General features: G+C 41.8%; 1 protein-coding gene across 2 annotated transcripts in view; it reads left to right on the forward strand.

Moving 5' to 3' along the window:
• Positions 1–838: 838 nt before the first annotated feature.
• frmd5a (FERM domain containing 5a) overlaps positions 839–25683 on the forward strand; it is a gene marked incomplete at its 5' end in the record, with an annotated part of 53031 nt that continues 28186 nt past the window's right edge. For both annotated transcript variants that reach the window (XM_079162621.1, XM_079162622.1), the window contains one exon: positions 839–940. In XM_079162621.1, the coding sequence (XP_079018747.1) occupies positions 839–940 (102 nt within the window). The remainder of the gene's footprint in view (positions 941–25683) is intronic.

A 25683-nucleotide genomic window follows, 5' to 3' on the forward strand; every position in this document is an offset into this window, starting at 1 on the left:
ACGATACATAATGCCTTGCCCCCTTGCAGGATACCTGACCTTGATCAAACTGTTTATATTCAAACAAACCGTGGCTAATGCTTTTAGGTCAGTCTGGCATGGTTTTGGTTGAAAGTCAGTTAATCAACCCCACAGGACACTTCAAGTATATTTTCTATTGTTTGGAGCTCTTCACAAAGAGATTTTTGATGAATTGTATTCAGGCTTAGTCCCACCGATTATTCACGAATACTTCTCAGCCAAAAGTTGCCTGGGTGTTCTGGATGGAAGCATTTTTTATCATTCCAGCATTATGTTAAAATTGGGTACGGCAATGAGACAAACACCCGTTTTGCAGTATAAATAAAAATGACCCTGCATTCACTTGGATATTTCTCAAACAGAAGACAATGTTTATATTTACTTGAGCTATAGGTAGCTGCAGTGTGTCAGGACAAATTGCGGGGTAAGAAAAACAATGTTGGCTATTAAAGCGCAGCGAAAACGCCACACACACTCCCGTTGGCTCACTTTGACGTCAGTTTTCATTGGGACCCGCCCGCTCGCTCAAGTGGCGGCGGTGAATGGTGAGAGATAATCCTCGGCTCTGCCACAGACACACAACAGGGCTGAGCTGCCTTCTGGATCTGGATGCGGGCATCCTTGGATTCTGCTCTCCAGCACGGGCCCACTGCACGGAAACTTAACGGGACAACAATGGTGCACGCCTCGGCGGCTGAATCCGTGGCTGCTGGTAGCTTAGGGGACCGGGGATTGTGGTCAATGTGACATTCACTGGCACGCTGGTGTTGAGTTTATTGTTCTGGTCCTAGACGCAGAGCAGCGACTCTCTGAGAAGATGTTGAGCCGATTCATGAGTGGCAGCATCAGGAATCTTGATCGGGAATACAGCTGCACCGTCAGACTGCTGGATGATTCGGAATATACGTGCACCATTCAGGTTAGTCACCTGTCGACCACTCTCTGAAAAGCGATGCGATTGTGTCCGACCTGGCAGACGGGAAAAGCGAGTGTCTGAGCAGAGGGACGGCAAGTGCCTGCATGTCCCGCTGCTGGTGTCTACCAGGAGACAATATAGACCCTGAATAGAATTATATAGAGTTATTGTTGTAATTTCAAATAACACAAGGCTGGTGTACTTCCTTCACGTGACACATCATTTCCAGAGTTCGTGAGTGAATTTAGTGGCAGGCTTTCAGGGAGCTTTGTAGGACAGCCATGGCAGTTCCCTCCAGCTCAGGTTGATGGGGTGTCAAAAGCACTCTGTTCTCTGAAATTCATGACTGAAAGGGCGTTTTGGCAGGATTAATTTTTCCGTTTGTCTCTTTCCTTGTTGCTTGTTGGATTACTGCTTGTTGATATTAATTACCATCATTTAGTGTTGCTCATGCAGTTTCCCTTGAACCGCTGACATCAATAATGCACATAAGGGATCCCGTTACTGCTCTGGAGAACCTACTAAGTTACATTGTGTGGCCCTTCCAGATAAACACTGGTAGAAACGTAACTGAAGCATGTGGTGTTGATGCAGGACTGAATGTTGTCATTTAGTAACTACGGGATTCATATGTGCATCTATGACATTTTCTTTTATAAAAAAAACGGTAATTTACCACGTTGTGTGGACACAGTGGAAAACAAACAACTGATGTTGTCAGCTGACATATATTACTTGTAAAGATGGGAACAGAACTAGGTCCTGGTATTGAGATGCGCCTTTTGTCTCACTACTACAAGCACTGCTTTGATGATTGTGCAGTTTTATGTTCATGCTGATTTCATAAGAAAAGTAGGTGAGAGGGCCTGTCACATCAATTACAACACAAAATTGTTCCCTTTGTGGATGCCGTGCATTTGTAGTTAAGGGGTTTAAGAAATTCCTTAGAGAATTCTCTGACTAGTCAGCAACATGTAGACACATTAAATCCGCTCCACGACATAGCAAGGGAACATTTAACCTGCAATGTAAAGCAAATTAAACATTAATAAGACATGCATGATTCTTGCCACTTTGATATCTGTTATCAGCAGCAGGCTATACCGCAGTCGCTCCTTCTTTTCTCCCAGCAGCAAGCGTGAAATGGATACTGCCATATTGCAGGTGACTGTGTGCCCAGGTTGTAAACGGACCTGCATTTCTGCTTGGAGAGCCGAGCCAGAGATGGAGCTGGGCCAGATGGACTGTGACGCCAGCAGGTGTGCTGTTTGCAGCAGAGTCGTGTGGTCTAGGTGGCTGACGTAAGAGCAGGCTGGAAGATGGGAAGTGAAAGACGAGAATGCTCCTGCTCTGCTGTGACGGTCTGGCATCCTGACTGTCTTTCTGTCTAACCTGGCCATGGGAGGGAGCGGGTTAATCCACCTGACTAACGGCACTGCGACAGTGTAGTCCTCATTTAGTTCAAACTTTGCTCTTCCTTCCCATCCAAGCTTCTGGCCTGAAAAAAAACAAAATTACCGGTACCTAGACTAAGGAATGCAAAATACGAGGCATAACTAGGTCATATATTCTCAGTCTCTCGTAATCTCCCCTCTCTGTGTTTCCGTCTCTTCATCCTTCTCTTATTCACCTTCCTATCCTGTTCCCGGGAATTTATTCCCACTGGACCTGTTTCCATTACACTCTGATCGTTTCCCTTAACTGTTTGATGGCTCCAAATTCAGATGTGTCCCTGACTTATGTTAGCCTCCTTCCGTTCTCTGACATTGAATCAGGTATATCAACTTCCTCAATGACAGGGACATCCCCATGGTGTCTACATTCATAAAGCCACCTTCAGCAGAAATGTCCTCAGCAGAAACACAACATATGCATTCAAAAGAAGGGCAGAAAATGTGTCCATCTTTCAAGCTGTAATGCATCAAGTTTTGCTTTAATGAATTATGGATCTTTCCACTATGTTTGGAGGAGGAAAAGTGAGCACTCATAATTACACAGACCTGTAGATTTAGCTCTCATCTAGTCCCGGGTTGATGGAAGTGCCTGAATTCCTCTGTTGCCCTCAGGCCTCTTCTGCTCCGATTTTAATGCAATGTAGCAGCGGAGAGTCCGACTTCAGCAGCGTCTCTTATTTGTGTCACGTCTGAATAACAGGTGAATCACATGTAAAGAAAATACCATATTAATGAAAGACAAGAACCACATGGATTCACCCACTGTAAATACAGCATACGCTCTTATTTGTTTACGGGTCTGACCGGAAGGATGACTCAAACACTATTCAAATTTAGTTCTGTCAGATGCCATATTGATGATCTCTAAATGCATTTTATTTTGTCCCAAGTTAGCCTCAAAAGTTCTGTCTCTCAGTTTGTGCTAATGTTTCTTCTGCATCTCCATTCTTAAGGTGTCTGCGAGCCTGTTGTTACAGTAAAACAGTTGAACAGGTATTGTGAGATTTGTGTGGGAAGAGAAGGCAGAAAGAGAGCGAGGAAAGACTGTATCAACTGACAGGGAAACCGTTTTTGTCCATACCTGAAAGCATTTTACTCAAAAAAGCTTTCTTTTAATATAAAAAGAATACGGTGCGTTTAAGCTCCCTTCCACCCAAGGCCTGTTGTTTCTGACAATTTGTGTCTTCCATTTGCTGATTTATTATTTCCTCAGTGCTTATACATAAAAGTGGGATGATGTAAGATGCAGATCTTATTTTCTCCTTTACTATCTCTCACGCATTACGAAAACCTCCAGTGTTTTGTCGCTGTGCTTCTAATTAATTACAGATTTATTGAATGTCTTTCAGCGCAGTGAACTGACCCACTCTTTTTCAGCTGCAGAGTTAATAATAGCCTACACCCTGTGAAACCTATGATTTCCCTTAGTTTTCTAATAACTGTTTTGTTTGTGGAATCCACAACCACCAGCTTTCCGGTCACTAAACCACCCAAAAGTAAAACACACGTGTGTGTGTTGTGAAGTCTGCACCAAGATGATTGAGAGTTGGAGCAAGACTTTCCACCTTTTCACTAGTGACCAGGGCTGAACAAGTTCTCCTTAGGTCTGCTGACATCTTGGTGAGGAGACTGCCGGGGGATGGGAGCCTGTGTGTGTGTGTGTGTGTGTGTGTGTGTGTGTGTGTATTGAGGATGCTTTACTTTGAAACATGGGGCCAGGGTCTCAGCTGTTGCTACGGTGACTCCACAGTTACCCTAACAAAATGTGAGATCACTCACTGGTCAGGATTCTCCTTCCAAAAGCCCTGACAAAGACTCGGCCGTTAGTGCTCGCAGGAAGTTAATTTATTTCCTGAATGCCATTTGAGGGCAGTGGTGGTGGTGATGTGACTGATGCCATGCTCACACCAATCAGGTCAATCTGCTTGGGACTGTCCTACTGATCCCCTGACACACATTCAGTCTTTTACTGTGATGTCATTCTCGTCGTAGATAATCTGCAGTTACAGCTCATATGAACAGCTAGATGTGTTGGAAAATTGGCAATTTCCTTCTGGGCTGGGAATCATTTTTGATACTGGTGCAGCTGCAATATCCGAGTTGACATGTCACAGTATTGAAAAGCACAGGAGTGAATAATGTGATTAATAATGGCTGAATTCCATTTTGCTGCTTCAGGGTACTGGTATTGTAAATGCTCGCTCACTGTCATATCGTACTGGGACACTTCAATAGAACAGAGCCATCCTTAATGTCATTTGTAACACCTGTGCTTTTCCTGCTATGGCATGTGAAAAACGTCTGCTATAAAACATACCAAAATTATACTCTTTACCTTACTTTGAAAAGTATAAGCAAAATCCTTTTTGTGTAACAGTCAAACCAAAGTTCTCATATGTAAACGTTAACAATACCTTTGCTTTAAAAAGTTGGCAAAATTATGACTTAAATCAGTATATGTGATCAAATAATAACCAAATAAAATTGCAAACCTGACCATGCTTTTCACGACAGATTTTGGTACATGTGGACAGTCGATACTCGGAGCTACAGGTACATTTCAGTCGCTACGAAAAAAACTGTTAGGGTTTGCTACCCAGCTCTATGTGCATTGATATTCACTGTTTTTGTTTTCAGTGAATTGTTTGTGTTTTGTTCATGTATTGAAATGAGACTCTTTACTCAAGGTCTTCATCGTGAATGCGGCGGGCTCAGAGCAAAGCTGTTTTATATATAGTTATAACAGTTTACGCTGCAGTGTACAATGTGACACTTCAGAGATCCCTGGTGACTGCAGGTCTTTGCTGACTTTGCACTGTCAGGACCTTCAGAAGTGTCCTGCGCCAGGTATGCTAGGCAAGTGTCATCCAGGGTTGGAAGTCTGCATACTTCTGTGTGTGTGTGTCTGTGTGTGCAGGTGTGTGTGTGTTCAGAGCTCACTGAGGCTGACACACTGTTGCTATGCTTCATATGAATGATTAAAATGTGTGCTAGGTCTGAATGTTTCATGAGGAGTAACCTCCGGAGAACGTCACTTGTGTTTACCAGCATCACTGCGCACCAGCATCACGATTGGCTGAACGTGTGGCGCATGGCTGGTTTGCGATTAAGGATTACATCACTGTAGCATTGACACAGCAGAGCAGGGCAGGACAGCCCCTTGCAGCCCTCTCCAATCTGTCTCATGGGGATTTGACTTGTGGGAGCAACCACTTGCCACTTATACTCTATCAGTCACGTCTCGTTCATAATAAAAGGGCTGGTGCATCGTGTCAAGGTCGCAAAGGGCTGATGCTCCTTTGCTGCCTTTGGATGTGGTCCTTGATCTTCAGCCTTGTGTGTCATTGCTATCTCACACACAGCTCTGATCAAACATTGCCTGACCTGCATTAGCTTGCTGGGATTAATGAAAGAGCTTAGTTGAAGATGAGATGGCTTTGGCTATGCACTCATTAAAAGCTCACACACATAGACACTTTTCTCAATGTGTTGCACTGCATCAAATCAAGATGCTAAATGGCAAATGGACTGCTTTTCTAGTTTTCCGACAACTCAAAGCGCTTTAACGCTACATGTCATCATTCCCCCATTCGCACACATTCATACACTGATGGCAGGGGCTACCATGGAAGGTGCCACCTGCCCATCAGGACCCTAACTAAACCATTCATACCCATTCATACAGAGCAGGCAACCTTCGATCGAACCGCCGATCCTCTGATGGAAGGACGTCCCTGCTCTACTAGTAGTACTACTAGTAGAGCCACTAAATGTGGTTGCAGAGCTTGTTTGGGTTTGTCTCACCAAATGGCCCTCTCATATTCCCCAGTGTCTCTTTGTGTGTGTGTGTGTGTGTGTGTGTGTGTGGGCTGGATGTAGAGCAGGCAGGCAGTCTGTCAGTGTGTTGGTGGCAGTCTGCTGAGCCCTCCATTGTGTTGTCTGGGATGTATTATGTGACAGAGAGGGACTCAGAGGGGCCTGAGGTTATGCTCCACCTGGGAGCATGAATATTAAACATCCTTCCAGAGCATTATATTCCTATGGTGACTGTTCCGCTAACAAGAGAAGTGGACATGAGCAGAGCGGTGTTGATGATCCAGCTATCCCCTATCAGGCCAAGGTTCACTTTAACAGGAGCTAGCCTGCAGCTATAGTAGCTTGTTGGTGATATTTATATACTTGAGTGGCCTTATAAATGAGTTAACATGGTGCAGTGCAACTCTTGGTGGGGATTGCGAAAGGGAGAGCCTTGGAAAGCGTAACTCATTTAAATGGGGGAAAAAACAGTGTCGCTTTGATCAATTACTGATAACAAAGGGTGTTTGTAACCTGCAGCTATGATGCACAGGAGTGATGCATCACCTCAAGCCAGAGAGTTAATCAGATAAGAGCTGTCTTCAAACGCTGACCTCAAAAATGTGTGAGCATAGTTTTAATTGCAATGTTATATTAGACTCAGCATTAAGTGTAGCAGCCTTGGTTGGTAATGGGTTATGTTTTACAATGAGACGCAATTTGGTGCAGAGCATTCTTTGTTCAGCCCTAATGTTTTGTTTGGGGAACATAGCATGCTCAATCGCAGCTTTGCAGACTGCTGCTAATGGAGGGCACAAATAGTTGATTTTACATCAGTTGTGATATATCTATATTTGTTGTTTGGGAAGATTTCTCTACAAAAAAGTTAAATTTATTCTGATTGTTCACCATTTACTACGACTTGATTGCTCTATTGTTGCTGCTGTGTTACTGACCTGTATACCTTCAACACGTTTTAGTAGACAGACGTTACAGTGCTGCTATCCAAAGTCAGACTTTTCTTTTTTGTCCCAGCCTCTCTACTTGGTCCTCATCGCTCTGGTCCAGTTTGTCTGTGGGCCAGAGGGCTCTCTGCTGTATAAGAGAATACAGCCATTGTCTCGCTTTGTACTTCAAGGCCCTGTGCCTCTGCAGACTAATGAGGAAACACAGGCATATGCTCGTACTTCCACACTCACAGTGAAAAACAGCAGAGCAGCACTTTTGTTTGACGTTGTTGCACAACAGCAGGCGGAAAATTGAGAGATTTGCATGCAATTCTTATTCTATTATCAGCTATGTAGGGGCACAGAGCATGAGTGTATTTAGTCTCTTTCAGTGTCAACAATGTCGTCACTTGTGAATGATTCTTGGTCGCGCACTCCAACACAAAAGTTGCTTTGTGATGGAAATTGAAAATAATGTGGGTGTTATCAGCTCTCAGGACAGGTGCTGAGCTGAAATCAGATGCAGTCTGACAGCCGTGACACTTATCTGTTGGCCAATCAGCCAACAGAGCAGTGAAAGTCAGCGAAGTACTGATGGAGGGGGGTAGAGAGGTTCATTTAATCTTCAACCCTCAGTTCAGTCTTCATTGCTTCATATAAGTTTGCTGTACTAAAAGGGAGCATTTTCCAAGAGAAAAAGTGAGCAGTTTTTACGAGACATATTTCTCCTCTCTCCCTTTTGTCCTCCTGCTATTTCTCTCTTTTATCCCGCCCTCATCGGCTCCACGGGTCGCCTCTTTCTCTGCATCTACAGGCTTGTGGTTCTGCTGCACACAGCCTCACTGCAGGGTTTTTTGAGCTAATGATTGCCGTCCCTCCCCTCCTTCTTTCGTCTCCCTTTTCCTCCGCCCATGCCTCAGTGGCTCGTGTCTTATTTTGTCTCCTCGGCAGATTCACCTACTTAGCGTGCTCAGTGGGATCTTGCCTCTGTGATGTTTTTAGTGTGGTCATTGCTGTTCAAGAAACAGATTTGATGCTATCGTTAGTATGTGAGGATATCAAAATGCTTTTAAGGGTAGAGTGAGTTTCTTTCAGTCGTCCAGCTGTGCCATTATACATGTTCATACCAAAGGCTTAATTTAAGGTTGACTGTGTTCAGATAAACTGGATCTGTTACTCAGTGGATTTTCATAAGGCACCTCGTTTATTGGATCCCCTGGGATTTAACGTCAGCAGATTGAGGTATTGCTTACAGTGTATTAATTTAACTGGAATGATGACTTTGTGTTGGCTGAATAATTTCACACATAATGTATTCAGTAACATGCAGGTAAAGAGCTGTCAGGTCCTACAGCCTTCATGTTTAGCAGTTAAGCAGAATTACTGTTTGGTAACAGCTTAGTTCATCCATAATCTCCACCAGACAGTAAGTCAGTCAAGTATGAATACAAAATGAACATAAGCATGTAAACAGGGTTGAGAAGTTAAGCAGTGGACTAAATAGTTCAAATAGTTACAGCTTGGTGCAGTAGTAATTTGCATGAAGGAGTCTCAGAATGCACAACCTGTCCGCTGCAGTTGGAGAGGACAAAGGCAGTTTCGCTCCTGCACAAGAATATAAAACTACTGAAAGCTTTTGATTGTAGAACTTAGAAAATGTAAATTTCCAAACAAGGGATGCACTAATCCATTTATTGTCTCTGCCCATACTTGAGTATTTAAAAATCTGTATACCTCTCTGCCCATCTATATTTGTTGCTGCGGCACAAAAAAGCGACAGTGAGTGAGTGAATGTAACTGATTTTACAATGACATTGGTAAAGGACTTTTATTTAATGTGGATGGGTCATGCCATGGTCAGTGACAGTGACTATACAATATTGTGTATCAGAGTGGTGTATCAGTGCCTAGTGTGAACAAGTATAAGTGGTCCAACAAATCCAGGTGTCTAAACCGACATGCTGACGTTATAATTTGATTTAAGAAACTCTAGCTTGTATCTAATGTGTACCTTGCTTTGCTGGCACACATTAAGCTCTTTAGTGCCAAATTATTATCTTTTAACACCATTGCATGCTCAAAACAATAACAATGATAATACCCTTGAGAATGATTTATAATTGTAATGAAATAAAGGAGGGAAAACAGCACTTTCCCTCTCTAATATGTTCTACTATACATCCCTAAGGATAACCTCCTGTGGAGCAACGACAGCTGGCAGGTTGGTTTACCAGGAGGAAGGTGGCTGATCTTGAGCAGTGAAAGTGCTCTCTCACAAATGAGTCTCTAGCGCTGAGAGAAATACGAGACCCTGTCATCTTCGTACAGATGTGGCAAGGAGCCTGTGAAGAGGGCCACTTGAGCTGCACTGAGAGCACAAGGTCTGTTCTTTCTCAGCAGGTCTCACTCCTGCTCTCCTTTACCGTCTTTTATCTCTCTTCAAAAGAGTGACACTGTCTCTCAGGTGTGCCACGGCAAAGGGCTGTACAAATCCGCTTATGGAAATGAAAGAGGAAGAGAGCGGGGGAGCTTGAAGAGAGCCGTGTGTATTGGTGCAGCAAGACATTGAGTCGAGGCGGGCTGGTTGTTTTTGGTATTTAGAGTTGAAAAATCACATTGTGAATGTTTAATTCATCTTAGTCTAATTTGCCACCCATTCTGGAAAATGTTCCTCCAGAGGAGTTATGTTTCCACTGGGTAGATAGATGACAGGCTGAGCCGCTTTATGAGAGTCATTATTCGTGTGCATTAGCACAGTTTGCTTGCATTACGTGTGCCTGTGTAGTATATTTGCAGGCCATATCATCCACCAGTCAATGTTTTATTCCATCTTAGAATCAAATAAAGGCCTGGCTCCCGTTGTTCCACGTGTGTCTGGGCCTGCAGATTACACTAACAGCTATTCGTGCATGCAATCAGTCTCCTTTTCCTTTGTGTGTGTGTCAGCGCAGCAGTCAGAAGAGATGAGTGTGTGGAGAGGAGCTAGATGAACACATGCAGGGGACAAAGAGGCTGGCCAGTGGAAATACACAACAAGCCACAGACACAAAGCTGTCCACTGCAGCTTCTGGGTCAATTTGGAAAATGTGTTGATTAACAACAGTAACAGTAGTGTTTGCCAATAAAATAGTGTTCTTTTGAGTTTGTAATGATATTTATTTTGAATGTAATAGACGAGAATACAGGTTCTCCCATCACATAATTGAATTAAGGTCTTTTTTTTGTAGCTTTATTAACGCTTACTAGAAGGGCAGGCATCTACATGGACTGTTGTCTTTAGGGATCTACAAAGTCTTTTTGTAGGTATCTCCTATCCTCTTCAGTACACTGTCTTCATTGCCTATGTGCTTCACTGACTATAGTGCAGAGTGAGTACACTCAATCACAGGCATCTTTTAATTTAGTTCAGGAAATTCCATTTTGTGCCCTATAATGTTTGTAATTGTAACAGGAGACTATTCCCACATCTAGCACAAGAAAATCACATTAGGAACCGTGTAAGTGCTGAACAACTGCATTGTTGTCTTGAGGAAAATGGGTTTTCAGGCCAAGTACTGACGGGTTTAGGATTGAACAGTCGTGCATATGATTGTGTCTCTGAGGGTGTTGATCTCATGACTAACTGAGTAGAGCACGATATTCTGAGCAATCAGATGCACCTCCCTGTTCTCTGTTATGAAAAACAGAGTTGTTGCTATTGTGTCCTGTCTTGTGCTCAGTCTTCAGCATTGTCTGTAAGATACATCTCTGAAAGAGTTGGATATGAAAAATGATGGTACTCAAAAGCAATACTATTTACACAGTGTTCATTTTTGGAATGTAGCTTATGAAAACTTTTGGCATGAACAACCGGGCTGAATCCATAAAATCTTTTCAAAACCGTAGGAAAGTACAAAATCCTGTGTATGGTTAAAGTCTTAGAGTCTACAGCCAGGCTAGCAGATCGGTGAGGATTTTGCATGCTAAAATTAGCTAATTAGCACTAAACACAAAGTACCACTGAGGCTGATAGGAATGGCATGAATTTCGCAATTCATAAACCAAAAGTTTTGGACAAATTGAAGATGATGGCATTATATGAAAAGTCAGTGGGTCCCCAATCTCAGTAGGTTACATCATGTGGGAACCATGAATGTCTGTTGACATTTTTGTGTCATGTGTAAACTTGGACCTGCTGGTGGTGCTATATGAAAAATCAGGGGATCACTGAAGTCTCGCTGCTTCTGTTCATATGATATGAGCTGTGGTAGTACTGAAAATCAGCAGAATTTGAACAAAGAAAGACCTCAGGAAATAATCTTAGCCTTTGGTCACAGCTCTGTGTCTTTGTTTCGGCTGAGTACACAGACAGAGGTGTGCCATATGGCAGCAGAATAGCAGTCTGGAGGGGATTGTTTCAACAGTGGTGCTTTCCTCTCAATAAATGGTGTTCATGGAGCTCCCCTCTGTCCCCTGGGTGGGAGACAGGTGCTGCTGAGGGGAATGAAGCTCTGTTTGCACAGCTACCCAGCTCGTCAGTCTCCCAACCCATTTGAAAGGGAAGAGTAATTGTTTGCCCCGGGCCTCTTTGGCTGCGTATGCGGCGCAAGAAGTGAAGAGCCGCTTCAGTAGAGTTTCATATACGTGAAATGGAGGATAGTGAAAAACCTTCACACATCTACTCAGTTGTTTCTATTTGTACAATATTCTGTAAATATATTGGACTAGAAAAAAAATATTTAGCATTTTAGCTTATGAGCTATCCTAACTGCAATGCAATTAAGTGTGGATCAATGCAATCAACACAGAAATCAATTAGGTATCCTGTGGGCTGTAGTTATACAGTATTGGTGATGCTGATCACGCTGTGGTCCAGTTTGTGGTGAGCGTAGCTATTTTTAGCCGAAGTCATTCCTCAGTGCAGGTACAGGGAATAAACTCTACAGAGGAGTTGGCCTAGCCACCTCCGCCCACATGCTGCCTTGAGCACAATGCAAAGCTAATGACGAATGAACACATTCTGTGACTATCATTGTCTGATCTGTCGGTGCCCGGCGTAAAAGTGCTTTAGGGAGATTCAGTGATGTATCTTGGATTGATTGTGTTGCTCACAGTGTGCTACAGTTGTATTGCCTTTCAAGTCAAAGGAGTCTTAGAATGTTTTCACATTGTATAAAAAGTAGTATGTAGTCTCCTTTTCCAATAGGAGACTATCAATAAGGCACAAAGCATAAACAAACAAGCAAATTAATAACACACATACACACGTTTGACACTTCAACAACACAAATGTGACATAAGAAATGTGTTTAGCCTAACATTCGGATATTACTGGAGACATTATATTAGCCTTTTACTAGTTATGAGCATGTTTATCTTTTTTATTGTTGTATTAGTTACAATTGAGAGCTACTGAACCAGGGTCAAATTCCTTATATGTGTTATTTGTATAAGTGAACTACATCTCTCGTCTCGACCCGCACAATGTACGTCACCATCACGGTCGTTACCTTGGCTTGCTAGCTAGCTAAGTAACGTAGCTAGCTAGCTAAGTAACTTAGCTTTTATCCAGCGACTCTTTTTATTATCAGGGAAGTGGAAAAACAAGCATAACCTGTGGTTCATGTGAGCACATCCCGGTAGGAAATACACTGGCATCGTACCTTCAGCGAGAAATGTCACTTGCACAACTTTTGAGTGTGCAGTCTTTGTAATTATGAATTTCACAGTTTTATGTCAACAGTTAAACGACAAAATGATGTGCAAAATAATTATTTTAATTGACAAACATCAAAAGTGTGTAATTCATGGCACAATTCAAACAGGATCAATAATTATGTTTCCCTTGCTGTTTATTACCGCACATGTTTTTTCCAAAATAAAATCCCATAGTGGGCCTCCAGAGGGGGCGGGACTTTGCCTCTCTATAAAGTAGTTAATTGGTTTGAGCATTTTGCACCAAGTAATGCTGTAACATTGTTGTAAGAAATGCCGGGACATTCCTGGACATTGTGTTTATCTGTGTTGCTTGACTCAGTTGATTGCTTATACCTTCTCCATGGGATTTAGCAGAGTGACACATTTCCTTCTCTCCTGAGTCCTGAATGGCTGGCTTTTGCTGCAGCATGTTCATTGACCACTGCTCTCACTCCCGACTCCTTTGGGCTTTTCTGAAACGCCTCTTTTACAGTAGGCATTAACTTGCCTCTATAATTAATGAGGGTAGCTAACTGAAGAGTGGCAGCAGAGCTTTAATGGAAAGACCCCAGGAGTGCCCTTCAGGACGTCCCATTCTCCCTCTCCTCTGGTGGGAGCAGACTGCGACTGCTGCTGCTGGCTTGGTAATGATGCAGTGGTGGCAGTCAAGGCTGAGGAGTATACTGCAGTCTGTAGGAGCTACAATCAAGCTGAGATCATATACTGTATAGCTACAAATCTGGTGTAACGGCTGTCGGTATATTTATTATTCTTTAGCTGTGTACTTTTCACCCCTCAATCACCAGACTCTCTAAGCTTGATTCTGCATACAGTAGAAAAGAACGTGATCCGTACACTGTGGCATCAGTAATAAGAAACGAGAGTAAAGCAGGTTTGACAGTCCTCATTTTAGCCACCAGGGAAGTGATGAAATCGCAAGATGATGTGGTACATCCTCTGTTATATTGTATTAGTTACAACATTGCCTCAGCCAGGCTTTCTTAAACTTGCAAGTGGCTACATAAGCGCATATAGGAATGGTGCATTTTTATGGATACTGTGGATGTGTGATACTTCGCTTTACTCGGAAATTCATATTGCATTACATTAATGAAACTAAATGTGGACCACGTACTTCCCCCTCGACCAAAGCCAAGGTTGGATTTTGCTAATTTAGAAGAAATCAGCATATTGCTTGTCTCTGGTCTTTCACTGAGTTTTGAACTTTCATCCTTTTGAACTGTAGTGCGGGCAAAATGTGGTTGAGTCTTTGCCAAGGCTGTGCCCTTCCGCTAACAGTGGTGTAATTGCCAGCCAGCTGCCAGGCCCTGTTTGCTCTGTGACAGTTGGCCAGACTTTGCAGTCACTACTTCATTCACTGCAAATATCACCTTGATTTGATTTATTGCTGAGACGGTTGCTTCTGAGTCAAAGAACACGAGACAAGTGACTGAAGGATCGGCACAATTTTCTTTTTGTGGTTTGTTTGGCCTTTCGTACAGCAAACCTTTCTGCACATTTTAACTTGCCAATCACAGGTGTAACTTATAACATTCATTATATACCATGCTAGGTGTGCCAGTTCCACAGCTCTGTAATTGCATGTATATCATTGATGTAGAGCCCCTGCCCCTTCACTTTGAGAAGTAAAACTCCCATTCATTTTTCTACTTCTACGAAATGAATTAATTATAAAAAGTCAAAGTTACAAGTCTGTGTACATAAACACTTAGCGGTAGATGTTAACTACAACTCCCAAGGTGCATTATGGCCAGAAACATCCAATCACAGAGCATAAAATGATGTTGCATGCAGCGTTTAAAGCAGGCAGAGGCTAGAAAAATGCACTGTTGAGGAAATCTGCATTCTTAAACCAGTTCCCTTTTCATTTTTGGATTTCTGGATGAATGTAGCAACTAAAACATCGTCTTCTGTTCCCAACTTCACCGCCAAAGTGTTCTCAATCCTCTATCTGGTTCGTGCCTATGGCTTCTTCTCCATGGCAACCGTGGCTGAGGCTCATGGGTTTTCTAATATTCAAATTTGTCCGGCGAGCCAAAACAAATGAACGAATCATAATTTCTCAGAAACAAAATTGAAATATTTAAAACTGGTGGTCACAGCATGAATCTAAAGGGTCGTTTCATAACCCAGGAGTAACATTGAGGATATTTTGGGGAAAAACCAGCTGACCCTCTAACTCTAATTGTTACACCTGTGCTTTTTCTTTTACAAGTCAAAACATCTGCTGTGGTCTATTGGGATCTCTGTTCAATGGCACAGTAGTTGCTAAACAACACACATCCCTTCTTTGTCTGTCTCTGTCAATGGAGAATGATGGACATCTTTGATAATACCTCAGGTTTTCTACTGAAGGTCATAGCTCTATGATATACATTGTGTTAACACGGATGTTTTAAACATTAGAAGGAGCATCCACACCAAGTAGTCCATCCATTCCAGTTAAATGCGCTGAGCCAGCACATAGACTTTTCTGAAAATGTATCTATCGCTTCTTACTTGCATGTCCATAATGCATGTTCATCAGCGTCTTTCCGTGGCTCGGCCTTGCTGACTGCTGGTCCACATTACTCTAATAATCACTTATTTCTAAGAGCAATTTTTCAATTGATGTGATGCCCAGTTTTGTAATGCACGAGTATGGCAAAGAGTCTTTCTGGACACGAGGCAGCCGTGTGAACTGTAGCCGAGGACTCTGCGCTAAAATGGCTGAACACCATAGCGTTGTCCTTGGAGACTTGATTTACACCTGTGTTGCACAAGACAATTTGTTTTGGAGCAATTTGCTCCTTTTCTGCCATAACTGGACAGATAGTTATCAGTAATACACACTAATGCAATACTTGATTTGTACACAGTTTCTGCTTTTTAATAGTAAAGTGGTTTTTTTCCCTATCTACAGTACTGGTTATTTGATAGTTTTTGTAAAGCATGCATTTCCTCTAAACTACTTAAGGTGTTCAACATAAGCATGTCTCTTTGGCCCAATTTAAATAGGCACAGGCATCTTTTGGCAGTAATATACATGCTGCAGATTGCATTTGTCCCTTAGGACAGTGCTTGGCATACGGCACTGCTCTACTTTTCCTCCTTGCGTACTCTACACCACAAATTATCGTGGTTTTGTTTTTCCTCATAGGTAGCAGTAACTCTTATTATTCTGAGACAAACATAATAATCTAGATATCACAGCCCTCTATTGTGTGAAACCCAAATACACAAGGTTGACAACCTCACCAGCAAGGTACAGCATGATATTTCCTCGACTACTGTGTTGAGCCAGGCAGTAATACGTTACATCTGTAGCGCACCAACCCACAAGTTGCATCAAATGTCCTGGTAGATTGGTCAGAAGCTGAATCACGAGTATATAAATGTTGAAGACCTACGTAATTGGGAAAGTGACAGATGGAAGGTAATGAAGGCCAATTTTAAAGGGCTTTTTAAATCTTGTCATCAGTGTTGCTGTGCCGACTGTGGGTGAGGAAGGTCATCTGTCAAGGTTATTGCCTGATGAGTCACTGCGGGGAGGCAATGAGAGAAAGGGAGAAGGCACAGCAGACTGCCAAACCAACAATATAATATTATTTAAGTGCGGTCACAAATCCTTCAATATGTCCACACCGCAGAAAGACAGATGGCTGCCTCATTCCTTTTAGAGAACGCGGTCATAGAAAGGCTGCAGTAATCAAATTCACAGAGAATTAGGTATGAGAGGTATTGAAAGATTATATTATACTGATATCTATCTTTTTTATATTGTCCTTCAAACCCCATAATCATAATCAGTAGATGTTTTTTCTTGACCTTGAACGTTGTTGCAGCTGTGCAGGTCTAATCCAGGTTTTCTAGCCTCCAGTCTCCATCTGCACTTCTTTCTGCACACAAACCTTTATGTGTAGATCACAACCCACTCCACAGGTTTATTTATCTGTGACCCTGTTCTGATATCCAGTAGTGGATTATTTCTCTCAATCAAGATGCATTATGTAACCACTAGCCTGAGAGGATTATAGAAAAACATTCCGCTTTTAGAATTCAGCCCAACGTACCATTAAGATGCGGCCCTACTTTCTGTTGTATGTTGCATGTGAATAATAATCCTTCTGGTGTGAATACATGGTCGGTTTAAAGTTTAATAAGGCATCATTGTACATGTAACATATCTTCAAATATTTCATAAACAAATATCAAGAAGGAATAAAATGTTTCTTGATTTCTCGAATGGTCTTGAATGTCGTGTCGCAGCTCAAACGGGCTCTTGCGTTTTTCAATCTGCGTTCTCATCTCTCTTCCGTGTTCCTGAGTGGCAGCCAAGGAAGAAATTACAATTCCATGTCCTTGGAGTTCTGGGATGCTGTAGCACCTCATCGCCATGGCAACTGCTCATTTCGTCATTGCTCCCCAGGTGTGCTGCGTAATGTGTGCCCAAACCCTCTCTGCTCCCAGCTATGTCTCACCTCATGTTGCACTTCCTCGCTCACCTCACATAAGAGCCGCATGTTATTGCATTGATAATTTAATGATTATCTCTTGTTTATGCTGAGTTTTTCCTTTTGTTTTCTCACCGTATCGCTCACATCTGTGAGTCATCACCACAGTCGATATGCAAACTGGGTACCAGACCTGTTATATTTGAGTTTTTCTGTTCGGCTCGCTAAACTAAACAATAATTGTTGGTCTTCCCTTCCTGTATTTACAAATTCAGCGTGCCAGCAAACACTGGGAAACAACAGCAAGTGGTAGCACATTACTGTGAGCGATACAGCCCGCAGATGAAAATCCGCTTGTTCTGGTGCCGTAATTAGTGCCTGAAGGGTCCAGCATTCTGCTAATCCAGCACCGGTGCTCCAGTGGGCTCAGGGATTGGAGAGGAGGCCTGAATCCCAGTGGAGCAGATGGATGATGTGATCCGAGGGAGGCTGATCATTAAAAAGGTTGATTACATGGTGGTAATGAGATCAGCATTTTAGGCTCAAGCTGGTGGTTTGCAGAGTTCTCTCAGGGCTTCCACAGCAGTTTAGAGGACTTTTGTCTTGAAGGACTTTTTCTCGTGAATTCGACTAAAGGTCGGAGTTCTTGTCAACCTTCGCACCTTGTGTTTATTGCCTTCATTAACCAAGGACAATCATAGGACAATCATGATGATGATACTAATGATATCTCTATCAAGAGAGACTTGACTAAAGTTAGAATTGTGGAGAGTCTTTGGCGATGGAGGGTGGTCTCGTCCGTTCGCACTAAAATGACAACAGACAGCAGAGAACAGTCTTTATTTAAAGTTTGATGGCAACAATATGATTGGCTTAGGGAGTTTGAGGCAACATCTGGTTGGTTTAACATAGAGTGATTGCCCATAGTCCGCTTATGGAGTAGAAGCAAGTGAGAGAGTGAGAGACAGTTGTTTTGTTTTGATTATTATTATCCCAGATTCATATTAAGCGATGACGGTTGGTATTTAAATAAGCAATGCATCATCCTAAAGACCTCTTTAGCGTACCCTCACCATTCACTGTCACTGGACCAGACAGCCAGTTACACATGGTTGATGTATGTTTGAGTGTGTGAGTGTTTCTTTGTTTGGCTCCTGTAGCATAGAGACGTTTTTTCATGTCCCTAATGATGTGACCATAGATCAACAATGTCTCTGATAGTCTTGTCATTGAATTCAAATAATGAAAATGAATGGATGGCTGTACACGCCCGCATTCATCCCAGAACAGGGATTACAATTTGATTACAAGTATTAATTAGGGAAAGTCAAAAAAGAAGCATGAGCCTCAGGATTAAAACAGATTTAGTGGCTGTGTTGTTTCTGTGGCATTGAAACATTTTTTGGACAAATACTGCACTTTTAATTAAATTTGAAGTCAACTAAAAGGCACCATCCATTTCACTTTCAGTTGACTTGTTCATGAGTTGTGTCTTCACAGGTTGCATATTACTGCACATTTCTCAATGTCAGTGTCAGCATTGTGATTTCAAGTGTTTCCAGGCTTCATACATGTACTTTCCATTCATTACAGTGAATCCCTCTTTCTTGTCGTTTTGATGGTGCGCAGCAGTCTGAAGCCTTAGAGTCATAAATTCATGTATGCTGACAAACCTATCAGCATATTTCCCAGTTGCAATTTTCCGCTGCTGACTAGGGAAGTTCTCATTTTATGGGTTGTGAGATTACACAACTCATCCATCTAGAGCAAAACAGCAGCAGCAGCACAGGGGGCGATGAAGGTGATGATAATGATAACACACACATTTTGTTCTGGGACCACTACGCTCTGTTTGCTTCATTCTGAGCTGATGGATGCTTTCTACCAAACCCACCACTGTTATATTCAGCTCAGCACTCACTCCTGGCATGGTCTGTAGAGGGATAACTCTTTATCTTGCTTTAAAGAAGAGATGTTATCGACATTCATCCACAGCTATACTGTGTACAGATGGAATGATTATGTTTCCTGAGCTCGCAATTTTCTAGCGATGGTACTTGCTAATTGGTTTCCTGACCATCTTCCTCTGGGATTTGAGGGAAATGTTTATGCATGTGAGCAGACCGCAGATACATCACAAATTGACATTAAGCATGACTCAGCAAATTGTTGAAGGCATTTTGTCTTTAGCGTTTGTATCCAGCGTGCAGTACAGGTAATGAATACAGGAATAATTTAGCCTTTAAATCTTAGACTTTGCACAGTATTTTTTTTAGTGAGACTCACCAGGGAGCCAGCTCACTGCCTGCAGCGCTGGATGACATCATAGCTCCCAGAGCTGCATGACTGACTAGAGAAAGTTGGAAAGACGGGGGGGAAAAGGGCCTGCAGTGAAAAGCGCAGCATCCCACGCCACCCCGGTCCCAGTTACACCAGACCACATGCCACCCTGTGTAGCCAAGCCATGCCATTCTTGCTTCCCCCTGGGCAAACAAAGACCCCTTTCAGGCCAGTCCCTACTGTGATCGTGCAGAGCAGAAGCAATCTGTTCCTCTTGGCTGCTCGCTGTGAAGTGACCCAGCCTTTTCCTTGCTACAGCTTTGCAGGTTTGTGCAGCGCTCAACCAGCAATGCTGTTTCTGCTTTTTGAATGTTCTGCTTGGTCCTGTCCATCTTGAAAAGGGTATGAAGACTGAGACAATCTACAAACTAACAGTCGTGGCATATTAAAGGAAAACTGCAGTTTATTACTACGTTCAAGTTTCCTTTTGTTGCTCCTGCAATCAGTAATGGTAGGTGAGCAGGAACGTCAGTGAATGAGCAGTTCAGAGTTTACAACCTTTCACCCAGCAGATTCAGTCTGTTGTATTCCTGCTGAGCACAGTGACACGGACACTGGGAGTGTGAACAAGCAAACAGTGCCTTTTTCGCCAACCTCGCAATATATGGGCACAACACATGTAACCATGGTTATTGTACACAACAAGGCTGGCGACAGCTGTTGCATTTAAATGGTTCGCAAAAAATAAAAGCGCAGGACAAAATTGTGACTAAACTGTCTTGAGTTTTTGTTGACAAACAACAAAAATCAAATGACAAAAATTTGACCAAAACTTATTTCCATTTTCGTCAAAAGACAAGATTAAAAATCTAAATACGGTGCCTCAATTAACAGATTCTGTGACCAAAAAAAAATGGAGAAAACTTTCTGTGAGTCGCAGGTTCTTTGCTTGGAAGAATAACAATAATCTGGGAGCTGTTGTGTATGTTACATACTGCTTGTGCGAGAACAATGAAATGGAAGTGCAATTTACTGACCTCCACCATTCGATGTGTCCTTTACAAAACAGAGGTTGGTTACTTAAATCTGTTTATAGTATTGTATATTGGCATTGCAGTATCCATCACATTTATCACACATCATATGTTCATATCCTGCAGCCTTTAGTGTCCGATGATGTGGATTATTTTAGTGAGAAAGTGGAACAGTAGCTGAAAGTATTTCACTGATATTGAGTGTCTTTTTCTGAATTCACCTTCTTTTTGATGGTTTAGGATGCTCCAGGGGTAAAATGCTATTTGTTTAACTGATGAGGTCCGGACTGGGTGGTCTGGACCAGTATGCACCTGTACTCCCATCAGCCCTCTGGGGTGATCTCACGTCTCCACTCTGTCAGTCAGCAGACTCCCATTCCTTTTTACCTGCAGCATCAATCCACTGTCCTCATTCACTCACTCTCTGCAATAGTCAAGGTGTGCAAGAAGCCTCGACCTACAAAATGAGAAAGCTTTTGAGCCCCCAAGACATTTTTAAGGTTATCAAGGAAGCTTTTATTTGAAGTACAATGAAGGAAACCGCAGCCTCATGAAAGGAGTATCAGTATTTACTAGTAAGGCAAAGGGGATATAAATAGCAAAGGATAAAACATGGAATTATCTTCCATTTAACTCTTTGACATTGACAGGTTGTTTAGTGTCAAACTCTCACTCTCTCTTTGTTTTTATGTAATTCGCTTCTCATCTATTGAGAGAAATAATCAATACTTTAGTAAGATGTATTTGTCAGTGGGTATTGACTTATTGGTTTACAACAGTCGCGTCTCTCCCTGTTCATTGGCAAAGAATCGTAGCTTTCAGACCACAGAACATAAAACCTAATTTGTGTAACCCGGCACTGAGTATTGATCCATCAACGCATTGTAAAGGCTTAACGAAAGACTGATCTAGCAATACATTAATGATGAATATTTTACATGTTCCTTGAAAAGAGTTTTTGTTCTGACATTACAGCGTTTGAACTCTTCATCAGCTTTGTGGATTTGGATAAGCTTGACGAAAAACACCAAATTCTTTTAAATAGTTATGTTTATTTTATTAATTTTCTGTCTGTCTTACTGTTAGTTACTGTTAGTTGGAGTTGGGTATTCAAAGGGTGAAAACAAGGAGCTCTCTCCATTTCCAGTCACACTTACAGCGTGCTTTTTCCATTGTGGTTTTACAATACTTTGGGCAAGAATCTAATTATACGGAGTGAAGTAGAAGGCTCTTGTAAAGACACTTGTTTTCGATTGTGAAGATGGAGCTATCTTAATTAGAGGTTGATGGTGTTCATGCTTACAGAAGAATGGCAAACGGTAAAAGTAATGTTTTGACCCTACAGTTTAGTGCAGCAAACTCAGTTACAGAAAGTTAAGATGATGTAACATTTAAAGTAACAGCAACTGCATGTTATGCAATGACTTAACTATTTTTTTCTTTTTGAGATTGTCTTCTCTTCTGCTCTGCTAGCTTATAAATTACACGTGCAGTCTTTGTCTAATATTTCAACATGGTAGTCAGTTTCCGATAATAACATTGGGTTATTATGAGGATATTTTGTGTGGGTGTGTGTGTACGTGTGACAACCATTCAACTGTTCAATTGATTGACCAGATAATAAGACATGCCTACCTCTTATTAAATCACTATGAATAAAATGTGTTCTTCTTTTTCAATTCTTTCACCAAATGTTCAGATTTTGGGGAGGCATGTCGAGGTGAGGTTGATGCCTCAGGCCAAGTATTGTTTCTGAGCTCACTCTTCCCAATTCTAAGCTGTCAGTTTGGTGCCATTTTACAGTGAGATAGAAAGCAATAACTTTGAGTCAAACAGATCTCCTTTGATAACATTTAAATATTTTATTTGCTAAGCTATTTAGAGTTGCGTCTTACTCACTTGTTTTTTTTTTCATTTGAAGTCTGGCACACTCAAATCAATACCTTATGTAAGCTGCGTGGGAGATGAATTTGAGACTGTGTTACTGAAGAAGAGTGAGCGCTATCTTTACATTGTGTATGTTCTGCAAGAAGTCGCCTACCTTCATTCAAAGGCCATGCATTGAAGAGTAAGGCCTTGAGTAAGAGAGGCTTGTAAGAAGTGCTGTCACGGATACTGCTGTTGCTACGAGACTGTCGGAAACATGTTTGAGGAAAAGCTCTTTTTTTCAGAAAAGTTGAAATATATAATATATAATAACACCTAATGCTTAGGCCGATATGCATACAAATTATGCTAAGCCTTCTGCTATGAACATGCGATAGTGTACCCATTGAAGGCAGCGGGAATAAGAAGCCGGTGCTGTAAAAGTACACTGTATGTAATGGGATTTGTGCTTGACTCCGCTCCTGTATCCTTCACTGTGGACTGCTGCCTTATCAGCAGAATATATTCACACGACATGAATAACAGGGGGAGAGAAGGGCATGTGTGTCCCTCTGGGTTTGTGTTAAGTTTTGAAAGGTTGAAGGAAGTGGTTATGGGAATACACTCAGATTGACAGTGATGGTTTCGGAAAGGGCGCAATTCTGGGGTCACATGACAAATTGTGTTTGAGATTACTTTGCCTACTAAAAGCTAAATGACCCAGTTAATCACCTGTGCTTCAGTGTGCCAGCTTTGTTAACATATCTTGGCTACTGAAAAACCGCTGGAACACGCTTTGTCTTACCAAAGGATGTTGCTGGATCCATATGATCGTATGGGAGGTTTTTAACACTCGGCCCCTGTGGGGCCATTAGAAAATCAGCACCACGTGTCCCCTGAGGAGAACAGGCTAAGCTGCATGGGACTGAAACTGAAAGGCGGCTATAACAGTTCTCACAGCTGCCTTTGAAAGTCCTATATTTTGCTCCACTTCTGGAGATTCATCCTAAGAGGCTTATTTATATTAGCTGTACGATCAGATTGCTCTAAAAATACCAGCTTTTAATTGAGCATGAAAACCAATTAATTTATGCTTTTCTTCGTTTTCCCCGTGGTTAACCTTAGACAAGGTTAGCTGCAGAGGCGTCCACTGTCACAGGGTTCGTGCTCAGATTCATAAGGCCTTCTAGTTTAAAGTAAAAATGCTAAAGCCAGGTCAGCTCATTGAAAACACATCATGCAGGTGAATTACACACACATTACCAGTATCTGTCACAGCTGGCCATCTCCTGTGTCTCTTTGCAATATAACAGAAGATGTTATGCAACTGCGATGTACATGACATCAAGGTGTGTTACCTATTGCTAAGGAAAGCATTTCCTTTGATATTAAATGTATCTGTACAATAGATGTTTAGTACGCTGGTGGGAGCATGTAGATGTTGAAGAGAAGAGGCCTGAGAACGGAGCCTTGAGGAACTCCAAGTCATTTTTGTACTCTCAGATGTGTAATTACCAATTGACACAATGTAGTCCCCGTCCTTCAAATAGGATTCAAAACAGTTTAGTACTGTGCCAATAAATCCAGCCCAGTTTTCTCGTCCGTCTAGTAATATGTTGTCATTGAACGTGTCGACTGTAGCACTGAGATCTAATCATACCAAGACTGAAACTTTTTCACTGTTTGTGTTCAAAGGCCATTCAAGTCAAAGATAAGCTGTTAGTAAATCTCACATTTTGTTCGATGGCCACTTTGTTTATCTTTGTCCTTATTAAAACATTGATCAAAGGAAATATTTACAATGTGTCCAATTTAGCACTAACAGTGTCGTGGATTAGGCAGTTGGGGGACTCCTTGAAGCCTCATAAGTGACACCACAGTAAATCTTTCAAATAAGCTGTCTCTCCAAATTCCCAGCCGACAATTCAACAGCACTTTCTAGCTTCTCCTGCCTCGTTGTTGGGTCGCCACGTACAGCACAGTGGGTCCCAGACAGCAGGCGCCCTAACTTAACTTTCATAGTTAAACTCTTCATGGCTGTCACACTAAATAATCAACAAAAATAACCCAATCTCAAAGAAATGAATCTGCTCGCTGTTGTGTCTGTACGATGGTTAAAGATAAGTAGAGATGTGCTGTGCCCTAAGTCCAACTCAGCAACCTACTCGGGACAGTTTTGAGTGTGTAGTGCCTGCCGTGAAGATTACGTCACATCAGATTACATCAAACAACAGACTTTTACAGTTTTTAAAAAAAATTACTCTGTTAAATCTCTTTTAGGTTAAATCAATGATAAACATGGTTTGCTTTAATGTCTGTTCTTGTAGCAATCCTAAGACAATGCATTGTTTAAATATATCTTGGGTAAGAATTGTAAAATGATCATGACAGACAGTGGGTTAGATAAGGCCTAATTACTTTTTTGCCTGCAGGACAATGACTTGTTGCAGTGTCTTCTGGGAGTTTTGAAAGACATTTCCCCTTGTTTCCCAGGAGGCGATCCAATTGAGTGTGACCAATACGATAATTTCTTAATTTCCCCCATTACAAGTGGAGCCTGGCCTTTCTTGGCTTTGATGAGAGCTTCTGACTTTTGAAAGCTTATTTCACCTTAGTGCACCCCTGATAGTAATAGACTTCATGTTTTTCCCCATATATTACATATCATGTATACTTCATATGACTGCTGACCATTGTCTGAAGCAAGCTGCAGTTTTTCAAAGATTTGAAATGTGTTAAAAATACATTTACAGGCGTGAATCTTGGCTCAGTTCGGTAACTCTTTGCAGTTCACATTAAGGCTGAAACAAACGATTATTTTTCATTATTGATTCATTTGCATTGTAGATTGTTTTCTCAATTAAATGATTAATAGTTTGGTTTATAAGTGTCAAAAACGGAAAAATGTCCATTGCATTTTCCCAAAGCCCAAGGTAATCATCATGAACCATAATCAATTTGCTTGAAAACCACCACATATTCACATTTGAGTAGCTAAAACCAGTGATCTTTTTTGCTTCAAAAATACTTACACGATTAAGTGACTATCAGAATTGTTACCAAGTAATTGTCTGTTGACTGCCTAATCGATTAATTGATAATCATTTGCAGCTCTAATAGAACATAACACACATTATGTATAACCTCATAATCTGTGGTTTTATTGTTGTCACAGTTAAGTTATGCTGAAGTAAGTAGTAGTCTGCTCTCTAACACAAAATAATAACGCACTTCAGAAAA

Source organism: Pholis gunnellus (assembly GCF_910591455.1).
Source record: "Pholis gunnellus genome assembly, chromosome: 7".
In the NCBI taxonomy this organism is placed as follows: Eukaryota; Metazoa; Chordata; class Actinopteri; order Perciformes; family Pholidae; genus Pholis; species Pholis gunnellus.